At 35.9% G+C, this 26,252-nt stretch overlaps 1 protein-coding gene across 1 annotated transcript in view; it reads left to right on the top strand.

The window, feature by feature from the left end:
- Positions 1-26,252, top strand: part of Iqcm (IQ motif containing M) — a 353,128-nt gene that overhangs the window by 279,516 nt on the left and 47,360 nt on the right. Inside the window, exon 11 of the mRNA XM_052728865.1 lies at positions 5,950-6,108. Within this exon, the coding sequence (XP_052584825.1) occupies positions 5,950-6,108 (159 nt within the window). The remainder of the gene's footprint in view (positions 1-5,949; positions 6,109-26,252) is intronic.

The following is a 26,252-nucleotide window of genomic DNA, read 5'->3' as shown; positions in this document are numbered from 1 at the left end:
TCAACACAATAGTATATAGGATCCAGACTCCCCATGTACTTGTCATTAGTACAGAGCTATTTATTTTTTATTATTTTACTTCTCTCTTTAAAGACTTTATTTTTTAAACTATATATTTCTTTCTATGACTGTCCATGCTGTTATGTCTACCCCCCTTAAGCCTAAGAACATTGTAAAACACACTGGAACTTGTTTAGAGGTTTTTCTGTCTGGACCTTTCTTACTGTGTATTTCTTTGTTTTTTTTTGTTTGTTTGTTTTTTACCATGTTAGCAAACTTTAAAATGCTAAGGTATAGCTGAGTCCTCTGCACATCTCTGTCAGCCATCTCTGCCTGCTTCTAGGTTCTTGAGAGCCAAGCCTAAAGCTATTGGCCCTGTCAGAGGTACATAACCAGGAACTGTGCTCAACCTTCCTTGTAGTGATATATTGTGTACCCTAATAAAATTTGCCTGAATATCAGAGAACAGAACAAGCCACTAGAGTAAACAGAGATCCATCTGGATCTCTGTGAGTTCAAAGCCACCCTGACTACATGAGATTGACTCAGTATAGGAGAAAAAACAGAGCCAGTTAGTGGTGATACACACCTTTAATCCCAGTACTGGGAAGCACACATGCCTTTAATCCCAGGAAGTGATGCCTGGGTGGAGAAAGTTATATAAGGTGTGAGGAGACAGGATCTAAAGGCTTTTCAGCAGAAGCATCCCTTTCAGCTAGAGGTTTTCCCTACTGGAGCCTTTCAGGTGTAAACTCAGAGGATTTCAGTCAGAGAATTTGTGGAATTGGTGAGGTGAGAACTGGCAGTGGCTTGTTCCTTTGTCTCTGATCTGTTGGCATTTTCTCCAATATATGGCATTGGGTTTTTTTTTTAAGACCTTTCATACAATGTTACATTTCCTAGCTGTAGGAAGCCAGTGCCTGCACTGCCACAAGCAGTTTTTACTCAGTTTGCCATTTCTATTTAGTGCTGCCCTGATGGCTGAACAGCAGTGCCTCTTAAAGGAGCTGCTTTTCTTTTTTCTTTTTCTTTTTAGCTTTCCCAGGTCCTACATGGAAATTTGAGCCCACATTGCGATGCCAAAATGTTGTTTTCTTACTCTTTGTTCTTTGGCTCTTTTGGGAGGCCTGCCATCCAGCTCCCAAATAAATCACACAGGGACACTTACCCTTTATTATAAAAGCCCGGCCTTAGCTTGGCTTCTTTCTAGCCAGCTTTTCTTAAATTGTCCTGTCTATCTTTTGCCTCTGGGCTATTACCTTTCTCTATTCTGTATATCTTTCTTTACTTCTAACTCCATGGCTTGCTGTATAGCTGGGTGGCTGGCCCCTGATGTCCTCCTTTTCTTTCTCCTTGTTTCTCTTTCTTTCTCTCTTTTTCCTCTTCTATTTATTCTCTCTTCCTTCCATCCCTTCCTATGCTTTCTCCTGCCTTGCTATTGGCAGTTCAGCTCTTTATTAGACCAATCAGATGTTTTAGATGGGGACAGTAACATGCCTTCCCAGAGTTAAAGACATGCAACATAAAAGAATGCAACATATTTTTGCATCATTAGACAAATGTTCTACACACATTCAATGGGGGTTGGAACTTCCAGATCAAAGCTGGAATGGCTACCCACTACACACATGGGCACATTTTCCTTAACAGGCTGATGTAACTATTGAGGATAGCTATATCTCTGTTTGTTCCATCATATACTAGGTTTTGCTCTGGTACTAAAATAGCATGAGAAACTAATATTGAAAATATTAAACTACGTGCAGTTGCAGTTTCCTTCAGAATATGCATTTTGAAATTGACAATAGTATTAATGACTAAAGATTGGTTGAATTTCTCCCTTATCCTTTAGAGTATGTATACACAAAATCTAATGTGTCTATGTATACACATACATCTAAATTAGTCTAAATGGAATTGATTTTGTGATAAGTAAAGCAAGAGAACTGCCTAATTCAAATTTAATTTATCAATAACAGTATTTACAACTGAATTGGAAGGGTTTTACTTCCAATGTAGGAAGTAAATTTATTACATACTCTTTCCAAGCAAAGTAAAATGAAATTTCTTGTGAATCCTGTATGATGGGCCCAGTGAAAGCTGCTGCTGTGTGCTTACATTTTTTTATTACTATATTGTTGTCATGATTTTGAAAGCATGAGACTAAGGTGAGAGGAACATCAAGTCATGTGAATGGCTTTAATCTGAACATCCTGGGACACTGAGGTAAGAGAAAGGGAAGAACATTTCATTAAACTGGAGCATTTCAGATTAATCATAGTATTATTGTGGTGGTTTGAATAGGAATGCCCCCCATAGGTTCAGGTGTGTGAATGCTTGGCCCATAGGGAGTGGCACTATTATGAGGTGTGACCTTGTTGGAGTAGGTGTAGACTTGTTGGAGGAAGTGTGTCACTGTGGAGGTGGACTTTGAGGTCTCAGATGCTCATGCTATGCCCAGTGTGACACAGTCTCCTGCTGCCTGTGGAACAAAATGTAGAACTCCTAGCACCTTCTCCAGTACCATGTCTGCCTGTATATCACCATATCCTGCCATGATGGTAATGGACTAAACCTCTGAACCTCCAGACTGACATCTCCTCAGCGGTGGTGCAGCTCCAGCTCAGGGAATGGTGGACAATACTGAGGTAGCATGCTTGTGCATCTCATGTGAAGCCACTTTCTGGGGTTCTAGAAGAAACTGTCTGTGGGGTGATGCCACAATGTGAAGCCCCCAGGGCACAGTGGGATAGAGGAGGAGGATGTTGAGGAAACTATCCTACCTGACTGGTGACTTTGATTAGTTACCTGTTTAGAGACACCCCAGAACCTTCATTGACCTCTGAGGTTAATGCTAAAATGATCCCATGTGGAGGGGGCCTTGTCCTTTCAAGAAAGACAGTGAAGGCAGGCCTTGGAGCTGTAAGGTAGTAGACTGACATTTGGTTCTCTGCCTACTAACAAATCTGCATTCTTAATTATTATGTGAAACTTTCTTGTGCTTATTTACCCCCACCGCCAAAAGGTATTTTTAACAAAAAAAGTAAAATAAGAGGAAAGGAAAGAAGCAAAACACAATAAGGCATTCCATGAGGGTTTTCTTCAATATTTCTTTTCTTAAAAAAAATCTAATTAAGGTTTTGCCAGAATAAATATTAACTACCTTCAAAATTAAAAATCTAATTAAAATCTAATTATATAATTTCTCCCCTCCTCTTTCCTAACCCTCCCATGTCTGATCCTCCCTACCAATTCAAAGTTTCCTCTTCTTTTAGCCACTGTTGTTACATATACATATGAATGAATCAACATATAACCCAACAACTTGATGGGTCTCAACAGTGTTGCCTGCCTGTTTAAGTTTCTAGGGCTGACCGTCCAGTATCGGTTAGCTATTCAGAAGGCTCATTACCCCCACACTGCCAAGCACTGGTTCTTCCTCTCTATCCTGTAACTTTTGATCTAGGGGTGGAGACCTGTGAGATTTCTTCTGTCTGCATTGGGATGTTGACTGTTGATGGACTTGTTCAGGTCTGCTTTAGGCAGCCAAGTTGAGATTTTATGGGTGTGCCTATGACAGCTAGAAGGCACCATCTCACAGCGTGCTTTCTGGTCCTCTGGTTCTTGCAATCTTCCTGCCTTGTTCCTTGAGTCTTGGGTGTAGTAGTATTGTACATTCATCTACTGGGGCCAGACATTCCACAGTCATTTGTTCTCTGTATTTTGATTAGTTGTAGATTTCTATAATGATCTCCTGCTGCTGCAAAAAGAAGCTTCTTTGGTGAAGGATGACATTTCACTTAACTGTGGGTATACAGATAAGTAATTAGGATGTAGTTAGGCATTATAATATTTTAGAAAAGTGGCTGTAATAGGTCATCTTCTAAGACCCATGACCTCACTAGCTATGTGTAGTTTTCTAGGGTTACAGTACCAGGCATAGTTTTCCTCCTATTAAGTGGGCCTTGAGCTCATTAGAGAGCTGTTGGTTACTGCCACCATGTTAGTACCACTATCACACCTTTAGCAATATCAGATCACCATTGTGGTTCATAAACACCAGAGATGAGTAGGACTGCCAAATATTTTCCTCCCTTAGTGCCCTGCTTGCAGGGCTTCAACGGGTTCTCGACTACCCTAAGGACGGAATGATAGGGACAGGAGATACAAAGGAAATACACCTAGTCTAGATTCTGATCAAGGTGCTACTTTATTTTTCTCCAAGAGGGTTTATATAGTTCCTGCAGGGTGGGGGGAGCAAGAAGCTGTTATTTGCATAAGGTGGGGCAAGCTAACAGGATGTTTGTATAGGATGTTTACAGGGTGAAAGGGTCAAGGGCTCTGACTCAATGTCCTGTTGCTAGACAACCTGACTGTAAGATTATCTAGTTCCCTGTCTTATCGGGGGTCTGTATTTTTCCACTAACTAGAGATTCTATCCTTGTCCCTGACACCTTAGTAGCTTGCATGCCACCTTTTGTATTGCAAAAGCTAGTCTTTGTGGAGGAGGTTTTGAGGTCAGTTTCAGCTCAAACCCTCTGAACTCTATGTCCAAACTGGTGTCTTCAGCAATAGGGACTTATCTTCAAGTTCTGGGAGGCTACCAAGGGCAATAGCAATAGACAACATTGTTTTAGGGGTTTCTTGGAGTCCTCTGACCAACTAATTAGGAGAAGGTTTTTTAGCCTAGTACTGCATTTTTGTTAGATAATCTATGGCTCTTAGGAGAAGTATTTTTGACCCCAAGTGATGTAATTTCATTTTAAAATTATATATACACACATATTCTTATATGTACTATTTGTAATTTTTAGATAAATATAAAATAAAGATTTTCTATGTCTTTTTCCAACATCTTAAAAAAAAATTCTCTCTCCTTCCCTTTACTCTTCTGTATTATTCTTCTTCACCCCTTCCCAATTAAATCTCCTCCCCCTTTAGTTTCTCAGAAGCCATTGAGAACAGTGACTTTGTAGCTAAAATCTGAAGTTACAAAAGGGAAAGAAAACCCAAGGCCAGAACCAGGGATTGTTTTGCTCTGCAATTCAGATGTGTCGATTCCCGTTTCCATTTTCTGGTGTACTTCTGAATACAGGTCATGCTTAGTTGACAAGGGTTCCTTTGCTATAATATGACACTTGCATGGAGTAAGATATGGACAAGTTCTGTAATTTCTGGGAGCCTGTTTTCTTCATGTGTATGGAAACAGGACATCTTCAGAGATGTGCTTTGAAAATGTGATGTGGTACTGTCTTGAAGAACTTGAGGGCAATTTTGGTCCACTACAAGTGTGAAAAGGAATCTTGGTGTATCTGTTTTCTTTTTAAGTTAGTGTAGGGATACTAGTTCTTCTTTCTTCATTGCCAGTTTGTAAAACTGTGTTGATTTAACATTTTGTCAGAATATCTGATTTTACTGTTTAATGGCAATTAAAAAATTAAAAATGTTCATCTGTGCTATGGAATGTAGAGTGTAATGCAGTTCATGACTTATTTTAATTTTTTGTGTAGCTTTGGCAATCACTGCTTTAAAATGATAGTATCTGAGCCCAATATTGGCAAGTCCCTTACTTTATACATTTTTGTCAGGACTGTATGAGCAATATGACTTTTGTTAAAGTAATTCTGATTCAGGACAATTCATATTTTTAATATAATGGTTACCACTAAAATTGTTAAGTAGTTTTTAGTTTTCATCTTTTGTAGGATATATGTAAGACATATAAAATGTGTAAAACTTAAAAAAAAAAACAGCCGGGCGGTGGTGGCGCACGCCTTTAATCCCAGCACTCGGGAGGCAGAGCCAGGCGGATCTCTGTGAGTTCGAGGCCAGCCTGGGCTACAGCGCGAGATCCAGGAAAGGCGCAAAGCTACACAGAGAAACCCTGTCTCGAAAAACCAAAAAAAAAAAAAAAAAAAAAAAAAAACAGTTCTCTCTTCTTTTTTACAGATAGCCAAGGAAAATACTCTGAAGTAATCAAAAAGTCCAACGCAATTGAGCTGTTATTTACACTCTACCCTCCTCAAGGTGCCAGAGTGAACAGCACAAGACTCCGGTCCACGTGGCTGAGACCCATAGTGGATGGAGAAGAAGGCTATAAGTATATCGGTAAGATGTTAGCTTTATCTTCTAAAGAGAAGGAAGAAACACTGTCTTATCCTCTAGAGCGTCTTCTTTACTTCCTAGGTATTATGTCTACAGGTCTAAAGTGTGTATTTTGTGCTTTTGTGCCCTCACTAGTATAATGGAGTCATAGTGTGCTAAACTATTTCTGGATGGTGGACATTTGGGTTGTTTTCATGTTGGATTACTCATGTAAAGCCTCTGTGGACATCCATGTGCAGTACTACCAAGAGACATGAACATTCCTTGGCCGCAGTGTTTCTGTGAGGATCTTGCCATTCCTTTTCCCCCATCAATAGGGATATGAAAAATGTTGTTTTCCACAGCTGTATTACCAATTCCTGTGATCAGTGTTTCTATGTTTAGCAAACCCAACAAACATTTATCTAGTGGTATCCCTTTATGGTTCCAATTTGCATTTTCAAAGTAACTAATCATATTTGATATCTTTGTATTTGCAATTTTAATTTTTATTTGGTGAAGTCTGTTCAAGTACTTTGGCCATTTTCATATTGTTTTGATTGTTGCTAAGCTTTAGAGCTCTGTTGATATTTCTGGACACAGATCCTACATCACATACATGTTTTGAATGCAGGTTTTATCTTCTCTTAAATTGCACCTTTTGAAACGATTTTTTATTTGGTGAAGTCCAATGGACCATTGTATTTATGACTATGCTTTTTCTGTAATTTTCAGGAAATACTGGCTGAACTTGTGGTTGCAAAGATGTTCTTTTATAAAAAGTTCAGCTTTAAGATTTATATTTTAGTATATAATTGGTTTTTAATAAATTTTTGTATGTGACTCAATGTATACATTAAAATTTTTAAATTCATTTTATGTCTAAATTTCCAACAGTATTTATTGAAAAAAATCTTTCCTGTGAATTAACTTGGCCTATTGGTTCAAGCCAAATAAACAAAGTGTATAGTTGGCAACCATGTGAATGAAAATGTGCTTGGTACCATTAGTTATAAAAGAAATGAACATTAGAACTATAGTGAGGTAATGCTGCTTATTTATTGAAAAGGATAAAACACTTTTGATATTAAAAACTATCTGTGTGAAGTTTGACAAGAATGTGGAGTGTATACTGCTGGTGAAAATGCAAGATAGTTGAATCACCTTGGAAATATTTTCAGACTTTATTATGATGTTTATTATGTTCTGTCCACTAAATTTAGCCATCCTCTCCTAGGTGGTTACTGAAGATAAATGAAATAATTTTCATATGTAATTTAAAGTAAAAATCTAAAAAGTTGTTTCTTTATATTTTGATATTATAATTACATCATTTCACCTTTTCTTTCCCCCTGAAACCTTCCAACGTAGCCCCCTTGTTGTTTTCAAATTAATGGCCTTTTTTTCTTTAATTGTTGTTATATGTATATGTATATATATATATATATATAATTTTTATACAAAAATCTATATGTATGGATGTATATAACAGCATCATTCATAGTTTGTAAGATCTGGAAACAACATAAATGGCCTTTAATTGGTGAATGGATAAGCAAAATTACATGTAGCTATATAATGATACTCAAAAATAAATAGAAATAAACTATTACTAAGCAAAATGATGTGGACGAATCTCAGATACATCATGATAAACAAAGGAGCCAGATTCAGAGCCATGTGTTGTATGGCTCTGTTGAAGTGACAGTTGAGAAAAGGAGAAACAATCCAACAGAACCAGGCCTGTGACTCGTTGAGCTGAAGGTTTTTGTCTGAGTTCCAGTGCAAAGAGGCTGCACAAGGGATTCTTAGAGCTGTGGACCAGTTCTGTGTCTTGATTAGCATATTTGTTAAATGTGTATACAAGTGTCATACAACAAATGAGTCAAAATTCCATAAAACTACATACTGTAATGCATACACATTTAAAAATACATAAAGCATAAAGAGATTGTTTTCAGTGGCCCCCAGTTCTGTTAAAGTCATTAGGGAATTGTACACCAGTCCACAATGGGGTATTAACATACCTTTCTACATGACTAATATTAGAAGGCTGACAATCCCAAGTGTTAGCAGGGACATGCAACCCCTGGAAAACCACCATTCTTCTGGTGCAAAATTGAATTGTGGTACAGTCTTCAGAAAAAGCTTGTCACTCTCTCAAAAAGGATAAACATACATTGTACCATTCAGCATAAACAGACACTGCTGTTGACCTAAGAGGAGAGACTCAAATGACCAACTACAGGTGGATAGAAGAAATATATTCTGATATATTGATGTACAATAAAAACAAAAGAAAAACCAAAAATCCTTTAAACTAGTGAAATACATGAAAACATATAAATGACATAATTCTGATGGATGAAAGTAGCCAGACAAAAGGGGCTAGGTGTTACATAAATCTGATTATATTCAATTCGAGAAAATGTGGAGCAACCCATAGCAACCGAAGGAGGTTGATAGTTTTGTAGGAAAGTGTGTTAGTGTTAGGAGCAAGAGGTAATGGATTAAACAATTAAGGGTGATGAAAATGCCTAGAATTCTGATTGTGAAATGTTTTCATGGACAAACTGTCAAAACCCATCATATTGTACACTGTAAATGTATGTCATTATTGCTTAACATCTATACCTAAGTAAAGTTATCAAGGGAAATATGAAGGTATATGTAAACAATGAAAATATTAAACTTTTATTTTGGTAATATTTTTTGAAAGATCCATTTCTTTGTAAGTATTAAAACTTGTATATTAAACTTTGCACATAAGGTGAGTGTTGGTCTGGAGGTTGTGGCTCAGCAGTAGAGTACCCACTGTCCATGCGCCATAATTTCAACCTCCATCACTGCTAAATAAATTAGAGTCACTGAGCGACATGTCACTGGAATTCCATTGGGCTGGTGTATAGAAAAGCAAATTAATGTGCTCAGCTCAGTGGTTCTCTAGAGGAAGAAGAGGGAAAGAATTTTTTTTTTAAGATGAAAAGGGGCATTTAATTTGAAGGTTTATGGTTCTATAAATTAGTCAACACTCTGGTTGCTATTTATCTTATCTTGTAATTTTCCACCTAAGATTACTAGAACTTGACCTGTTTTAGGCTGAAGATTAGTTTTTAGTGTTTAGAGCCAGTTTACTGATATTTTGTCACAGTAAACAAAAACGAAATCTGACAGTGGCTTATGCCCTAGGTTGAGGACTCTTTCATTATGAATTTCTAGGCTGACTTTTTCCTTCAACCTTTTTGGGAAAATGACCAGAGCCTTGCATCATTTTGATCATAGTTGTTATGAAGTTGACAAGAGAATTGAAGCATTTCCGTTAAAAGAGATCAATTTCAGAAGTGCTTTCTGAGTCCGAGTAACTCCTTAACTGTAAACACTTCAGGAGAGCTAGCTTTGGGAGTCTGTGTTGTACTCCCATGTTAATACTCAAGGGTGTAAGCACTCATGTTTATTGCTTTGACTCAGTAGATTCGGAGATGTGACATCAGCAGGACCAAGGAACAGTTACTAGAGATTCAAAAGTTTTAGCTTGAGTGGCTAACAGATTACTGTTAGGACTATGCCTCCTTTGAGATTCTCTTTTCTCATCTGTATTTTTAACACCATAATTTATAATCTAACAGTGTTTAAGTGTAATGACTGCTGAATATGTCCTTCATAATTATAATTTGCTTAATTTTCACCCATAATTTCTTCTACTGGTAATTTTATAATCTTAGACTATGTAGAAAACAGTCTCCAATTTTTCAAGAATATGAATCTAAGTAAGCATATTTAGAAAGGCTGTTTAGAGAAGCTCCCTTTTTTTAAAATGCCTCTGGTTATTTTTCCTTATAAGCCATCTGCCCTTCAACAACCTGACCATCTGCCCCCACCTCCCTCCCCCCTCTTTCTCACAAACATACGTCAAACTTCTTGTCCTAAATTAAGTTTTTTTTTTTTGTTTGTCCTTGGTTAGTTTTCAATATGGAAGGTATAGATTATATTAAAGAATATCTTAACTCTATAATTAATGGAGTTTTAATGGGAGTTGCCTTAAAGGAATATATGAGCCATTATATTTCAGGGAAACCATTTAGGGAATACAAATAGGCGATTATAAATACCTTTCTCAAGGCAATGGCCATTTTAATGAAATCATATTATTGTATTACTATAAGTTTTCTTTCTAATTAGTTCAAACCATGGATAATGAATGATGATCTTAAAGTCTACTTCTTGAAAGTATATAACTTACAATATTTCACATAATGAATTCTACTTACCATTATAACATGTAGGATATCTAAATGATATGGTCAGTACTAACACCTGTTTTGTTACCCATTTTATTTTATCTATCTATCTGTCTGTCTGTCTGTCTATTTATTTATTTATTTATTTATTTATTTATTTATTTGAGACAGGGTTTCTCTCTGTAGTTTTTGGTGCCTGTCTTGGGTCTTGCTCTGTAGACCAGGCTGGCCTCAAATTTACAGAGATCTGCCTGGCTCTGCCTCCCGAGTGCTGGGATTAAAGGCATGCACCACCACTGCCCAGCTCTTGTCACCCATTTTAAAAGTACATGTTGGGGAAGACTGAAGAGAGAGTAGGAAGGGGAATGCAGAATCAAAATATATTGTGTACATGTACGAAATTGTCAAAGAAGAAAGAAAATAGTGCCCAAAACAAAATTAACAAAGACGTCTTTGCAAAGCATTCGACTTGTTTCAGTGTCTCTAGGTATAATTTGACATTTATTAACCAAATAAGAGTCTATCCCATTTTTAAGGCTGTCATTCTTGACGGTGAAGTTTGATATTTGATGGTCTTTTCTCAGAGTTTTCTATCTGACTACATAAGTATCAAAACTTTTTTTCTTATACTCTTTTTTTAAAGACATGGCTTTTAAAATATCCATAAAGTAGAGCCTCACAAAGACCATTAAGACTCTTCTGAAACATGGTGTTCAAGTACCCTTCAGATACTCCACTCCTAATACTAAGTTCATTTGGATCTCTCTCTAAATGCTTTTCAAATTTTTTCATGCCTTATATGTGATTGAGTTTGGAATAAGATGATTATCAATACATTTCTATTTTATTTTTAAAATAACTAGAAGTTCTACTAGTTACCTTTATAATTTTGGACCTTGTAGAGGATTCTAAATGTACACCCCAACAGGTACTTTTCATGTGATTATGTAATCTGTGTGCATTTGATTTTATTTTTTAATTTTGCTATCCTTACTTGTCCTGGTTTTATTCATTCTCTTAAAATACACATTTATTACTCTTATCAAAGCTAAGATGAAATTTGAGAACATCCTTTTGAAGTGACCTAAAGGATTATTATAAATTTTAAAATTTTGATTTTAATGGACATATACATATAAATTTATATCATTTATTTCTGCTTAAGTATCAAAAAATGACCTATTAAAATTTAGAAATGTCATGGTGAGCATATACAATATAAGTTTGACTGAAGGAGAATAATGTAGTCACTAAAAACGTATTTTAGACTAAATCGGCTTTGAAATGTTGTTTGTTTAGACACCAATTCATCTTCTTTACCAACCACATGCTTCCTGCAGACTCCACTGTGATGTTTTCTGACTTTCTGATTTACTGTGTTAATAGTAAGGTATGGATGTGTTTACACAGTAAGTACAATTGTTGATATGTTTGTGTTCAGTTGTTAACCTCTCAGCATGCAGGAGAACTCACCGCAGCCAGCCTCAAGCACAATGGAAACAAATACTGTGCTGCTCTCCGGCTAAAGTGTCCACCTACACTCAAGTTTTTCAGAATTCTTTAGAGTGATTAATTATTTTTCCTCATTTAGTGAAACAAATATATTATATGTGGAGCCCATTTTTTCCTTGGACTTTAATGACAAAATCAGAGATGTATGTCCTACCCTCAGTCAAGTCAAGTCACCCTAAACAGGTGGTAGTATTTGTGAAAGAAGACCAGGTTTTTTCAGGTTTGTAAATAAAGGAAATGCAAGCCCCAGAGTACCATGGATTTGCCTCTCACTACTTTACTGTTCCACTTTTAAAATAGAAATTGAAGGGTGTTTTATTGTAACTTCTATATCTGTTTAAGAACTATGTGGTTAGCAGTAAAGTTTGAAAACTAGCTCAATCCCCACTCTAATCCAAAGCCAACCACACAGCAGACAGTCCTGTTATTGATCCAAGGTTAGACAGAGTGTTTCTGTATAAAGAAATTCACAAAATCTTGGATCTATATCCAGACATTATAAAAATGATGGATGCCCAGCTTTCAATATCCAAAGTGAAAACACTAAGTTCAATTCATTGTCTACTTACTAAAAGGAAGTTGTTAGAATGTAGTCTCTCTGAGAAAAGCTGCCATTTGACCTTCTATGTGGTTTGGAATGGGACCTCTGTGAGGAATTTCCAAGTATTCATGATTTTGTGTAGTCTTCTCATACTGCATGAAGAATGGACTATATTACCAACAGTTACCAACCTCTCATGGCTGTGTTACCAACCTCTTATGGCTCTGTTACCAATCTCTCATGGCTGTGTTGCCAACAGTCTACATTAGAAGTGACCATTGATCACTTCTGAAGCTAAACTCTAAGAGATGTTCTGGCCTCTGCTTTGCTCTCTTAGATATATTGCTCCGAGACAAATATGGTTGCCCATTGTGAGGTCATTCTAGCAATCCTGTTGAAGGTGGACTGAACTCTGCCTAGAGACTATTAGACAATTCTATACACCCCTGGTCCTTTGGAACTGGAAGCTCCCATGCAAGCATGGTTGCAACCTCCTGAGATCCTACTCCCCAGCCCAGAGCCACACTGGATCCCCATTTACCAAGAACTGTGTGAGGTATATACATGTTTATTTAAACTACTTTAGGGCAATTTGCTGTGAGGCACTAGGTAGCTAATAGTGGTAAGGTGAAAGTTACTGAGTGGATAATTGATAAATGGTAAAATGAGTTTTAAACTGGTTCTGATGCTATTTGGATGTAGCAATCATGATTGATTAAATAGGTTTAGAAGTATCTTCTGCCTTTGCTAGAAGCTTGTGACCAGAGCTGCAGGAAGCTATAAATGTTTGAATTGTTTTATGAAATTTTTCTTGTTTGTTCCTACTCCTGCATGACTTCCCTAGCACAGGAGTCATTTTAAGACAGAAGTTTTAATGCAACCTGATAAATTTGTAATATAATGTATAACACTAAGCATGATTTTTAGGATTTACATGCCCTTAGTCTATTCAGTCATTTAAAATACAATTTATGGTTATGTTTATAGTCATAAATATATGTGGATATAGATATTCATATACAAGAGGTGTTAATAAATAATTAAAGTCTTTATATTTTTATAATTTAGGCCATTCCTATGTGGAAGGGTATTTTATGTGATAAATTGGGCTTTTAAGACTCCAGGAAAGAACTTCAAGATTTTATAAGTTTTTTCAAAATTTTATAAAACCAGTCACTTGAAGCCACAGATGGAGCCTCATTCAATTGTGGTGATATTTTATTTGTGCTGAAATGTGATATTTTATTTGTATGTTAATAAATAAAGTTTGCCCGGAGATCAGAGGTCACATAGTGAGCCATAAACAGAAGTCAGTCTGTGGTAGCACATACCCTTAATCTGATCACATGGCAGGCAGAGTCTCTGTGTTGTCAAGGACACAGCCAAGTGTGGTGACACACGCCTTTAATCCCAGTACCAACCACAGAGACCTGGAAGTCTGTATAGACAGGCAGTGATGAGGAAGTCATGTGGCTGGGCTTACAGCCAATGAGAAGGCAGAACAGGAAGACAATAAAAGTACAGGTTAGATAGGAAGAAGCTCTCTCTGGGGAAGCTATGGCATGGCAGTAAGCTAAGGCTAGTCATGGCTATTCGCTATTTCTCTGATCTCTTCAGCTATTGACTCTGTGTTTCTTATTTAATAAGACTGTTTAGAAATTTGTCTATATTTGTCAAGCCCCATGTTGGGTGCCATTTCAGTAAGCTGAAGTTTTCCTGGTCTTGCCTGGCTCTCACAGCCCTGTGGCCACTTGGATCCAAGTAAACACACAGAGTTAATTAAAACTACTCAGCCATTAGCTTAGACTTATTATTGACTAGCTCTTACGCTTAAGTAACCCATAATTCTTATTTATATTTAACCACGTGGATTGGTACCTTTTCTCAGTTCTGCCTTCACATCTTGCTTCCTCTGTGTCTGGCTGACTCCTGACTCTTCTCAGAATTCTCTTCTCTGCTTGTCCCACCTATACTTCCTGCCTGTCTACTGGCCAATGATCATTTTATTTATTAACCAATCAGGGCAACACATTCACAGCATACAGAGCGATATCCACAGCAAAAAGTATTAGATAAAACATTTTGTGCATGTATAAAAAGAAATTGGGATCTATGCTTAAGTGAGTATAAACAGGATTTTCTCTCAAAAGGATGGAGCAGAATCTTTGAATTTTTTTTTTAGGATATAGATGTTTCTTGTCATATAGAGTCATTTTTTTCCATTAGACAAAAATTACACCCTAGATCTCTATCCCAGAAGCCATTTGAGCTACTCAATTATTATGACCACAAATAAAACATATTCAAAATTTTAACATGACAGAGGTACATTCTGGAATGATCATTGTGATCACTTATACATACACACTGATAAATCTTGGAGTTTAGTTTAATACTCATGAAATACATGTTCATAATATCTTTAAGCTAAACTGAGCTTTTGAGCAGGAGTAAATACAATTGGCAAACTTTTCAGTTCTTTGTATCTACTATGATTATTGTGATGGTTAATTTCATTTGTCAACCTTGAATGCTAAGGTAGTTGATAAAACATTTCTGCATGTATCTATTACAGATTTTGCAGCAGATATTGGTATTTGAGATAGTAGACTAAGAAAAGAAAGGCTTTCTCACTGGTGTAGTGAGTATTGAGCAATCTGTCAAAAGGATGGAAGAAAGACATTACTTTTCTCTGAGATGGGATACGTGTTGTCTTCTACCTTTGGCAATGATGCTCTTCATTCTTGTGTCTTTGGATAGATCAGAACTTACATCATCAGCCACCAGTTCTTGAACATTTGATTCACACTGGAACATACATCATTGGCTCCTCTGTTTCTGAGATCATAAAGTATGGATTTAACAACTGGCTTTTCTGAACCTTCAACCTACAAAAGTGAGACCTCTCAGTCTCATAACAGATCCTTCATATTCTCTCTCACTTTTACTCCCACTATGCCTCTGTCTCTCTTTGTCCTATTATCTCTTCCTGCCTTAAAAGGAATATCTATAACTATATCTATATAAAAACAATATATAAATATTGTTTCTGTACCTCTTGAGGGCATTTGCTAATTCAGTTGACATTGGAGATATACTTAGATTTATAATTAAAGTGATATACTTAAAGTTAGCTCTATTTTCTCAGCTATGTATTTTATATACATTTTCTCATTTCATCTTTATTATGCATATGGTATATGCTATTATCAAATTATTATTTTAATGAGAATGACACCATGTCATAGTGAAGCTAAGTTGCTTTAGAACATATAGTTACTGGGTGTACAATAAGATTTCAGTTAAGACATTTGACTTTAGACCAAGATTTATCACTTCAAATTGCAAGAAATATGGGAATTAATTTTTGTTGACATAGTCTTAAACCACCAAGAAACTAAATTATGATTTATTAGCTTATTTAAAATATAGTGAAGTTGCTAAGTGTAGCTGTGGACACCTGAATCTTAGTTCTTAGGAGACAGAGGCAAGAGGATTACGATGTTAAGGCCAGCCTGAGCTACATAGCAAGTCTTGAGCTGAAGCTATTGCTCATGGGAAATGCTTTTCTAGCCTGTGAAAGAGGCTGTTTTAATCTCTAGCAATACAAAAAAATGGGTGATGTGGTATAGTGATTTATCTTAGCATACTATATAATGTATTGATCTAATAGATGAACCATTGTTTCATAAGCATTTTCCTATTAAAATTCTTTTGTTTGTTTTCCCTAAATTCCTTCTAAGACCACTGTACTATATAGCTATAATATAGGAAGGCACAGTTCTTTTTTTTTTTTTTTTTTTTTTGAGACAGGGTTTCTCTGTATTGTTTGGTGCCTGTCCTGGATCTTGCTCTGTAGACCAGGCTGGCCTCGAACTCGCAGAGATCTGCCTGGCTCTGCCTCCTGAGTGCTGGGATTAAAGGTGTGCACCACCACTGCCCAGCTTGAGGGCATAGTACTTTAGCACTTAAACTTTTTTATTTAATAAGTGAAAGTTAACTATTATGGAGAGAAAAATTAAAAATTAGATATGAGTATTATATTCACTCCATAAACATTTATTGACTACATGTGTTTAGTACTCTATAACAACCATGATAAAGATGCTTTAGCAAATAAAGTATTTTCATCTATGTGTTTCTGGGAAAGTGATAAATGACACAATTAACTACATTAAATTATATGAAAAAAACAACCACATACTAAATGACCCGTGGCCCTGCTAAACAGAAAGGCTTTACAGGAGAGAGGAACAGGGCCATAATTTAGAGGCTGTGGTCATATTCAGTAGCAAGACCATCTATGCAATGCTAGTAGTTCAGAATGTTGCCTTTGTTTACTAAGGAGTGAGTCCTGCTTCATTATACAATGATCACATCTAATTTCTTACATATTGATATTTCTATGTATAAATGCATTATAAAGGCAGAATACAGAAATTTTGTTCAAGTATTAAGGTGGAAAAATATGACTAGCATGTAAATTCTGTATTATACATGCTTCTCATATTTTTGGCTTAATTTCTTCAGAAATTTTATATAACTATAGAATATTGAAGCCTTGGAAGGACTATTGCATATTATTTTGCCCAGTTCTCCATTCTCATAGAAAGCTAGTTAGCAGGCATTAGGAGAGTATTTTAATTAAGGATCTCAAGGCACAGAGGCTATGTGGCTTGTACAAGATCATGCTCTTAAATGTAACTGAGCCAATGATTCAAGTTCAGTTCATATTTGGCCTAATACTCCTGTCCCCTAGTTTCCCCAAACTTCTTGCCCTTCATGCAAAGTGATTTAACTGGACAAAATATATATGCAACATTTGCTATGGATGAGCCTGTCTTTATCTTTTTGTTTTGATCAAGTATTAGTGTTGGTGGCGTTTTTTTGTCCTTTGCATATTCTCTGAAGCAAAAATTGCAAGAATTCCCTGCTCCCTTCTGTCTTGGCAAACGGAATGGGGTAAAAACTGTGAGCTGAGGCATTTTAACAGTGCAAATTCTCTCACTGCATGTGGATACAATGGATCCCAATTTGGGAAAAATCTCTGAACACTAATTTATTTATTTATTTATCCTTCAAACTTTGCTCCACACATCTATTTTAATCTCATTTCTTCTCTTTTCCAACTATGCATATTACCAGAAGGAAATAGTCTTTCCTCTTGGATTCTCATATAAAACAAAAACCTGATTCTTATTACATGTAACCTTTAACTAGAAATCATTTCATATTGCTAGAAGAGAATGATAATTCCCCTTCCCCCAAGACCGCAGCATAATAAAGTAAAAATGTTTTCACAATACTTTGGGATTTTTATAATTGTCCTCTTTATTGTTTGACTGTCAGTTAAACTGGAACATTTGATAATTGCAGGGAGCTGATAAGACTTTCTGTTACAGGGATGTCATTATGTTAATCTCAGTTCAAATATAGTTTGCCTGAGTCCTGTTTTGATTATATAATATGAGAATAAATTAACCTATTAAATAAGCTTACCTGGAGGGCATAGATATTTTAAATGTATTTAAAGTTAACAGTAATTTAAACAGGTTGGTAAATCTTCTATTAAAACCATAGCTGTTTTTCCTCCCTAAAGCCTTTAAAATTTAGAGCATAGACATTTAGATATCCACACACACATTTTTAGATCTAAAGATCAAACAATATATATGGACTATTTATATTTTATTGTTTGCTTATCCTGAAAAGATAGTAATGAATTTTTAAGAATGTAGGGACTCCCAGTTTTCATTTTATAAGCAAACATCTGGATACCAGAATTTTTTAATAAATCAACTGGCAGCGGCTTCTATACAACACAATTTTACTTGAAAATGTAAGCTCTCTTTATCTTTTGTTTAAAATAATATGTCTTCCAACAACTGTAACTCTGTTTCCTTTATTTATGAGAGTAAACATTCATTGACCATGACCATCTCATGATCTGTTTTGATATATTTATATCGCAGTTGCATACTCTCTGTTTTTAAAGGTATGGCCTGCATTCTATTTTTAGAATAAGTTTGGCAAATATGTGCAAAACGTAACTATTCAATATCAACTTAATTTGAACTTAATTTTATAGGAGTTTAAAATCTTTATTCAATTAATAGTCATTTCATAAATATCATGAAATACATAATATAAGTATATTATGGTCTGTGTATCAGGAACCTATAAGCCATTTAGAGACATGAATCAAAAAAGATCAATAAAATAGCAAATTAATTCTTCTTTTTAGCCTATATGCAAGTTGACTTCCAGGATGTCTAAACTAAAACAAATGTGAAGTGTGGAATATTATCCTGGCATTATCAAACTGTTCTTCATGATTTTGCATATTAACAATCTGTCTAATAGTCATCTACTAAAATTTTAAGGCAGAGGGAAAAGTATGGAGGAAATGAGAGGAGATGCATTTTATAGTAGATATTGGTGCTTCAATATGCATTGCAACAGGTATACACGCAGACAAAGCCATTTACTTTCTACTGCTTTAAAATAGTTGATACATAATTTGCAGCCTATGAGTTTCACAGTGCACAATCATTTCCAGGTAAAACACATGTTCCTTCCATGTGCTCACTGCTAAGGAGAAGCTGATAATTGTGGCCTCAGTTCCTGGTTTTAACTGAGGCCAACTGCAGTTCTTTTACATATACCATCAACATCTGTTTACTAAAGTAGACCCCTTCCCAAGACACTATACCATTAGGGGAAAAGTTATGACTCCCATGTATCAACTGGAAAATCCTGTGATAAATCGTTTTACGGGCTCCATTTAGGTGGCCTTATTTAAACTTTAGAAACCCAGTGTGTCAGGTGTCTCATTATAAAAAGACCATGATATGGTTACTTGTATAGCTGATGATTCTTGCACATATTAAATAGGTATGATATGTTATTATTGATTTTAAGCTATGATGATTAATAACATTTTAGAAGAGAAGAGGGAATTATTTTCTCCCCCCATGGTCAAATTTTTTTATTTAAATTTTTTTCATTTTACGTACCAACAACTGTTCCTCCTCCCTCCTCTTCTTTCATCCCTCTGACCACCTTTCATCCCATCCCCCCAACTCACTCCTCATAGGGGGTAAGGCCTAGTTTTTAAGGCTAACACCAATGTCCAATTTTGTGATTTTTACCAATTTTCTTAAGAAAAATATAATTACTTCTTACCAATGCTTAAAGATAAGGAGAATAAGGAAGAGTCTTAGCAGGGCGGGACGGGGGTGTGTGTGTCATGGAAGCCTAGCCAAGCCTTGATGCAGTGGGGGATCTTGGTCCTGCCTTAGTGTGGTATGACTTGCTTTGTTGACTCCCTTGGAAGGTCTTACTCTTTCTGAATGGAGGAGGAATGGATGGGAGGGGGAAGATGGGAGGTAGAGGGAGAGAACAGGAAGAGAAGAGGGAGGGAAAGCTGTAGTTTATATTTAAAATAATGAAAAAATTTAATAAAAAAATGTAAGAATAAGAAAATCACTCATTTACTCAACAAATGTTTCCTGAGTACTTCAGAGCAGCAACAAAATGACAACAGACAAAGGGCTGCCAATGGCACTCTGTTGTATTTTCTTATGCTTTTCTTTTTATACACAATTATCATCAAATATAGATTCTAAAATCAGCTTTTCTGATTATAAAGTAATAGATGGCCATTGTGGGATAACCTTAAAAATTCAAAATACAAGTAAGTAAAATTACAAAAGTATTTAAATATCTACCTTATAGAAATCTCTTTGTTGTTTATTTCATTAATTATACAATGGATTTATTCATTATACATGCATACATACATATTTACACATATATGTATATTTAGCATGTCTAATTATACTGATTGCTATCATAGTTGATCCAGGAATATTTATGTCTGGATGGATCATGTTAATAAGAAACAATGGACAGATCCTCTTACCTTTGGGAAGGCTTTGTAGTGTTTCTTGATTGAATGGTTGAGCCATTTGGGTTATTCAGTGTGACTCTAACAAATTCAGAAGAGTATCATTCACAATTCTCTATCAGGAAAATGGCTAAACTGCCTCTCTACACTCCCTTCCTTTTGTTCAAAGGAAACAAAATTAGTAATTCCTAGCAATGTCTCCAGCTATATAAATACTTTGGCCATTTAAGGAATCTCTTGAAGACCAGACAGTCTTTAGGTTACTATGTCTATCTATGTTCATATGCCATAATTCAAAAAATAAATATGAAAACCAGGAATGTTTTGTAGCATCTGTCACCCGACCCTGCACCCATGAGGACTGAGCAGCTAGTAATCAGGGAAATTGCTAGAGAGGGAACAGTAGAAAACATGTCTCCCACACAGAGAGGACACTTGATCACACACTTAAATTAACTATGCCTCTAATTTAGTCATATTAGAAGATCATTAAATTCCAATGGAGCAAAATGAGGTAACACCTAGAAATAATTTTGGGAGGACTAGTCCCAGAACAGCCAGACCACTGGCATGAAAGCAAGCCATGGGTCTGATTGACACGGGATCAAAGCCCATGTGCAAGGAAGTGAGCACACATAACTCCACAGAGTCCCTCCCCGAGTTCTAGGGAGAGTCAAAAGGATCTTAGGAATCATCAGGATGGCAAAAGATTTCTCTAAATTGTGAGTTGAGGGACATAGCATAAGAACAGAGCTGAAGCCCCTAGTGAGGGGCAAATTCAGGTCAGGCTATGCAAATTCTTTAACAACCATTTATCCAATGGGGTCCTTGAGTGTGGGCTCTAAGCTGAATAAAAAAATATACATGCAAGTTTTCCATACTTGAGTTTAGTTTTGATTAGACTCTCCATCTGCTAAGTATATCTAAAACTTGAAAATTATGTAAGTCCTCACATAGCCTTAAAAGTCTGTTCTTTTACAAAACTAGACAGTATATGAAAATCTTGGGTCACAGTGTCTGAAAAGATCATATCAATAATACTGATACAAGTAATTTCACAGTAGAAAACTAGTTTCAAGAATCATGTCTGGCATAAAATTTCACACCAAGTTCATAGCAGACTTTTTTTTAATTAGTGGTATTATTATGAAGAGTCATAAACAGAAAACTGTGATTTAGCTTTCTTTGCACCGATAGCTACAATGTAATTTTTCTAGGCAACCTCAAAACTTAATCTGTTCAAGTTTATCCTATGCATGATTTATAAGAAGATATAACATGGTAGCATTCTAATTGGGGTATACATTTCTTTCCCATATAACTGACATCTTAGAAGTCATGTAAAATGAGGATATTTTCAACTAAACAAATGCTGCAAAGTATGAATAGAAAAATAACAATTCTCAAAGAGAATACATACAATCTACTCCCACCAAAAACACACTCAATGACTGACTTTTCACTAAACTCCACCTCCTGATAGTCCACTCATCCATGAGCTCGTCAATAGAATGATCTATTGGTAAATTAGAGCCTTAATGATTCAGTCATCTTTCATTAGTGCTATCAGCTGGTCACCAAGTCTTCGGCACATGAGCGCTTGGAGGACACTATATATTTCAACCATAAAAAAAATTCCTCCATGAAATACAAAGCAGAGGATTTTTTTCTTGCTCTAGAAATTCTGGAATTCCCATTCTCCTCTGTGCTTTATATTGCCTTTCACATCTCTTTTAAATTGATATCACTTAAAGGAATACTTGCTAAAGTTGCCAAATGGATGAACCATTGTGTAAAATAAAATCTTAGAACTACTATTTGATTTTATCTTTGATCTTGTATTTTAAAATTTGTACTTTAATGGGTTTCTCTAATTTGCTTCTATGTACATCTATACATGGATCAACACACATGAACAGGCCGTTCATGCCAATAGAGGCACACAACATGGTAAAGAATGCTGGGTTGGAGGGCAGAATCCATAACACTATTTCATTAAAATTAATATTTGGGCCGGGCGGTGGTGGCGCACGCCTTTAATCCCAGCACTCGGGAGGCAGAGCCAGGCGGATCGCTGTGAGTTCGAGGCCAGCCTGGGCTACCAAGTGAGTTCCAGGAAAGGCGCAAAGCTACACAGAGAAACCGTCTCAAAAAAAAAAACAAAAAAAAAAACAAAAAAAAACAAAAAACAAAAAAAAAATTAATATTTGATATACTGATTATTCTATAAATATGTGGAAATTTTAGGACTGTTAATGTAGGAGACATTTGTTTTAGGCTATTTAGAGATTGTTAAATTTTCATGTACAGGTAATAATGACAAAAATAGTTATGTAATGGAACAGTGTCTACAAAATATAGAAATTCTCATAGGAACTCTTAGAAAGGGAAACAGGAAAGATGAAATGGGATGTATTGCATTTTTGTCCTAAGGGGCACAGTGGTCATATGCAGAATGATTGGTCATTATTTCATAGCTTTATGATTCTGTGCACTTCCCCAGTCTTTGATCTCACATTTCCAAAAATAGCTCTTCTGTTCTAAAGAGACCGAAGCGAATATGCCCTAAATCAGGGGCTGAAATTCAGGCTCCTGTATTACTATATATTTGAAAAGCTGTCGTGGTAAAAGTAAATGCTTTTCTTTTGAGCTTGTTTGGGCTATTAGTTTGGGAGAAAACTATCTTTCATGAAGTATATCCAGTAGAATCTGTTGATTGCTTTGATGATATTCAGAATGCAATGGAACTTCATATCTCTCAGCAGTTGGATACAATAAAGAGGATGTTAAATTTACTCATTAATTGTTTTTCATCCCCCTCTTAGGAAAGCTTTCATTATAAGTTAGGAGTAGACAAGGTCAGACAGGGCTTTACATATGAGAAAAATCAAAAGAATTATTTCTCATGGGATCTGTCATCTTAAATAAATGTGTACTGGCTCTCAAGCAAGAGACTGCATGAATATGAGACCTAGACATGTTTTTATAACATGCCCAAAGGAAATTCTTTGTTATGGCTTCACTGAACACTCATTAATTTTGTAACTGAAGAAGGGAGTTGTTAGCAATTTTGCACCTATCTGCAGATGTATGAAATGTTTAGTCACTTTCAGGTAAGAAATTCTCACATGTCAACATTTCACTGAATTTAACAAAACTACTCAGCTTCTCTAAGAAGAATTTAATGTTTAATAATCATGAGTATCAAAATTCTCCAGCAGTTAATGAAATTGATTTAAAAATACAGCTATGCAAATAAACTGTTGTTTAGTTTTAAGCATATCTCAAAAACTTAGAGGGATATGGAGGCTATTATACGTACACTTAACTATTTGCTGTCCAAATAGGGCCCTTAAATTTTGTTTTATGTGCTGTTCTTCACCTCCATTTTACTTCTTCACCCTTCCTTAAGAAAGTCTGGATAAAAACATGCAAAGGACACTTAGGAAACGTATCAGAGTAGCCATGGCAGGTGGGCAGTAGATCTCTATACCCACACTTTTCCACCTGCTCAGCCAGAGCTCTGTCTATACTGCAAGTTTAAAGCTGGTCCCGTTTCCCTGGAGCAGGTTTCCGCCTTTGGTCATGTGTCATTTCTCGTTGGGTTTTCTCGTAAATGAAAAGCCAAGTTGATTGGAACATTCCCTCATCTTCACATCTCTTTTCAATTGACATCGCCTAAAGGAATAGTTTCTAAAGTTGCCAAAAGGATGAACCATTGTGTAAAATAAAACCTTAGAACTACTGTTTGGTTTTAATCTTCGATCTTGTATTTTGAAATTTGTACTTTAATGGGTTTCTCTAATTTGCTTACATGTTCATCTATACATGGATCAATACACATAAACAGGGATTCATGCTAATAGGGGTGCACAGCAAACATGGTAAAGAACACTGGATTGGAGGACAGAGTTCAAGCTGCTCTGTAGTTAGGCCAGTCATACTCTCCAGACTTGCACGACATCCCATTTCCGTCACCTCCCCCTGCCCTTGCCACTCTGAACTTTGTCACTTTACCTGGTCCTGTCTCAGCACAGGTACTGTTTGTTGTTTTTTTGTTTGTTTTTGTTTTTCTCAGTAACTCCTGCTTTACCTTTGGAATGAAAATTCTTTCACAAACAGGAACTAAATCTAATAGCCCCAGGGTATGATGCATTATACTTGCTTCAGTAACCGTTTTCTGTTCTTGTGATTCTTTTTCAGATATTTTTAACATACTTAGCATAGTACATTATAATTTAGATGTATGAATGGCTGCCTTCCATATGATACAATGATCTATAGGAAGTGGGAGCTGTTTCTTTGCATCTTCAATGCCTCACACACTGATCGTGCATCACCAGTGTTCAGTAAATAGTTAGGTTAAGTGAATAAAACCCTGGATTGCTATGGTTTACACTAATGCAAGTGAATGTGGATTTAAGTTTGATCTGAGTACATGGATTCAAAAAAACATTTAGAACATAAATGTAAAATCAGATGCTTATAGGGTAGTGCCTGAGTACTTACTAGTCAGCTTTTCTATGGCCAAAAATTGTTTTAAGCATATTCTGTTCTAATACAATACTGGGGAAAAACTCTCATTGGCCTTATTTTTAACTTTTGAAGAATTTCTTAAACTCAAATTGATGTGAGGTATTATTTCTTTCTTTCTGCAGAGCTCAAACATGCAAACATTAGGTCATCATGTGCACTATAGAGCCACCCTCGTGTTTTCTGTAAGATTCAGGGAAGGACACTAAAGAATTTTAGCTATCCGTGAACTCAGTTAATTTTATATTAAGAATATAAAATATATAAAAATACATATAAAATAAGATGGTTGAGCTTAATACCATAGTCCCTTTCTTTTGATAGAAGATAAATTCCAAGACACCCAGTAAATTCCTGAAGCTGCAGGCAGTAATAAACAATATACAAGTACTACAGGACTGTCACAGTCTTATAACGATGCAGACTTCTCATTAACCATAGAGGATGTAGTACATACAGCATGGATATACATACAGACAAAGGAACCTAGATGGAACCTAGAGAGAGTCTAAATGCTATTTCGTCATACTACTCTGAACAGTATGAAATTTAAAGATTATACATAGTTTATTTCTGGAATTTATTTTTGGACGGTGATTAACAATGAGAAAGCAAAACTGTTGTGGAATGTTATTTTAAGGTGTGTTATATTTGTTTATGCTATGGAACATTGGTTTAATGATGCAAAGTTATGTTGCATTCGTTTATGTTGCATTTGTTTAACTCTCTGAAGCTGTGTTACTTTGCCTAACACATGATTTGTCTAATAAAGAGCTGAATGTCTAATAGCAAGGCAGGAGAAAGGATAGGTGGGAGTAGTGGGCAGAGAGAATAGAAGAGGAAGAGAAATCTGGGAAGAGAAGATCAAGGAAAGAGAAAAGGAGGAGAGGAGAAATCCAGAGGCCATCCACCTAGCCAAACAGTCAATGTGGAATAAGAAGGAAAGAAAAGATATACAGAAATAGAAAAAGGTAAAAGTCCAGAACCAAAAGGTAGATCAGATAATTTAAAATTAAGAAAAGCTGGCAAGAAGCAAGCCAAGCTAAAGCCAGTCAGTCATTTATAAGAAAGAATATATCTCTTTGTATGATTTATTTGGGAGCTGGGTTGTGGGTCCCCCAACAACACAAAACAATGGATGTTAAAGCCATGAGTAAGAATAGAGTAATGTATTTTGTGTAGTTAGTTCAGACCTTACAACAGAGCAACCTGGACTCAACACTAGCTAGCTCTGTCACTAATAGTCATATCTTAGACATATTCTTTGCTTTCTTTAGCATCATGTTTTTTGAAAACTTTAAAATGAAAAATTTGAAAAGGAAACTTGTAATTCCTAATGTAAGATGTCTAAGTAGCATTGCGCAGGACCTGGTTTAAGCACATGAAATAGTGGACAGATGTGATGGTCAATGGTGACAGTCCTGGCTACGCAGAT

The sequence above is a fragment of the Peromyscus californicus genome, unplaced genomic scaffold (assembly GCF_007827085.1).
Source record: "Peromyscus californicus insignis strain IS unplaced genomic scaffold, ASM782708v3 Scaffold_8__1_contigs__length_139910024, whole genome shotgun sequence".
Classification (NCBI taxonomy): Eukaryota; Metazoa; Chordata; class Mammalia; order Rodentia; family Cricetidae; genus Peromyscus; species Peromyscus californicus.
This window is presented reverse-complemented; position numbering and strand designations above follow the sequence as displayed.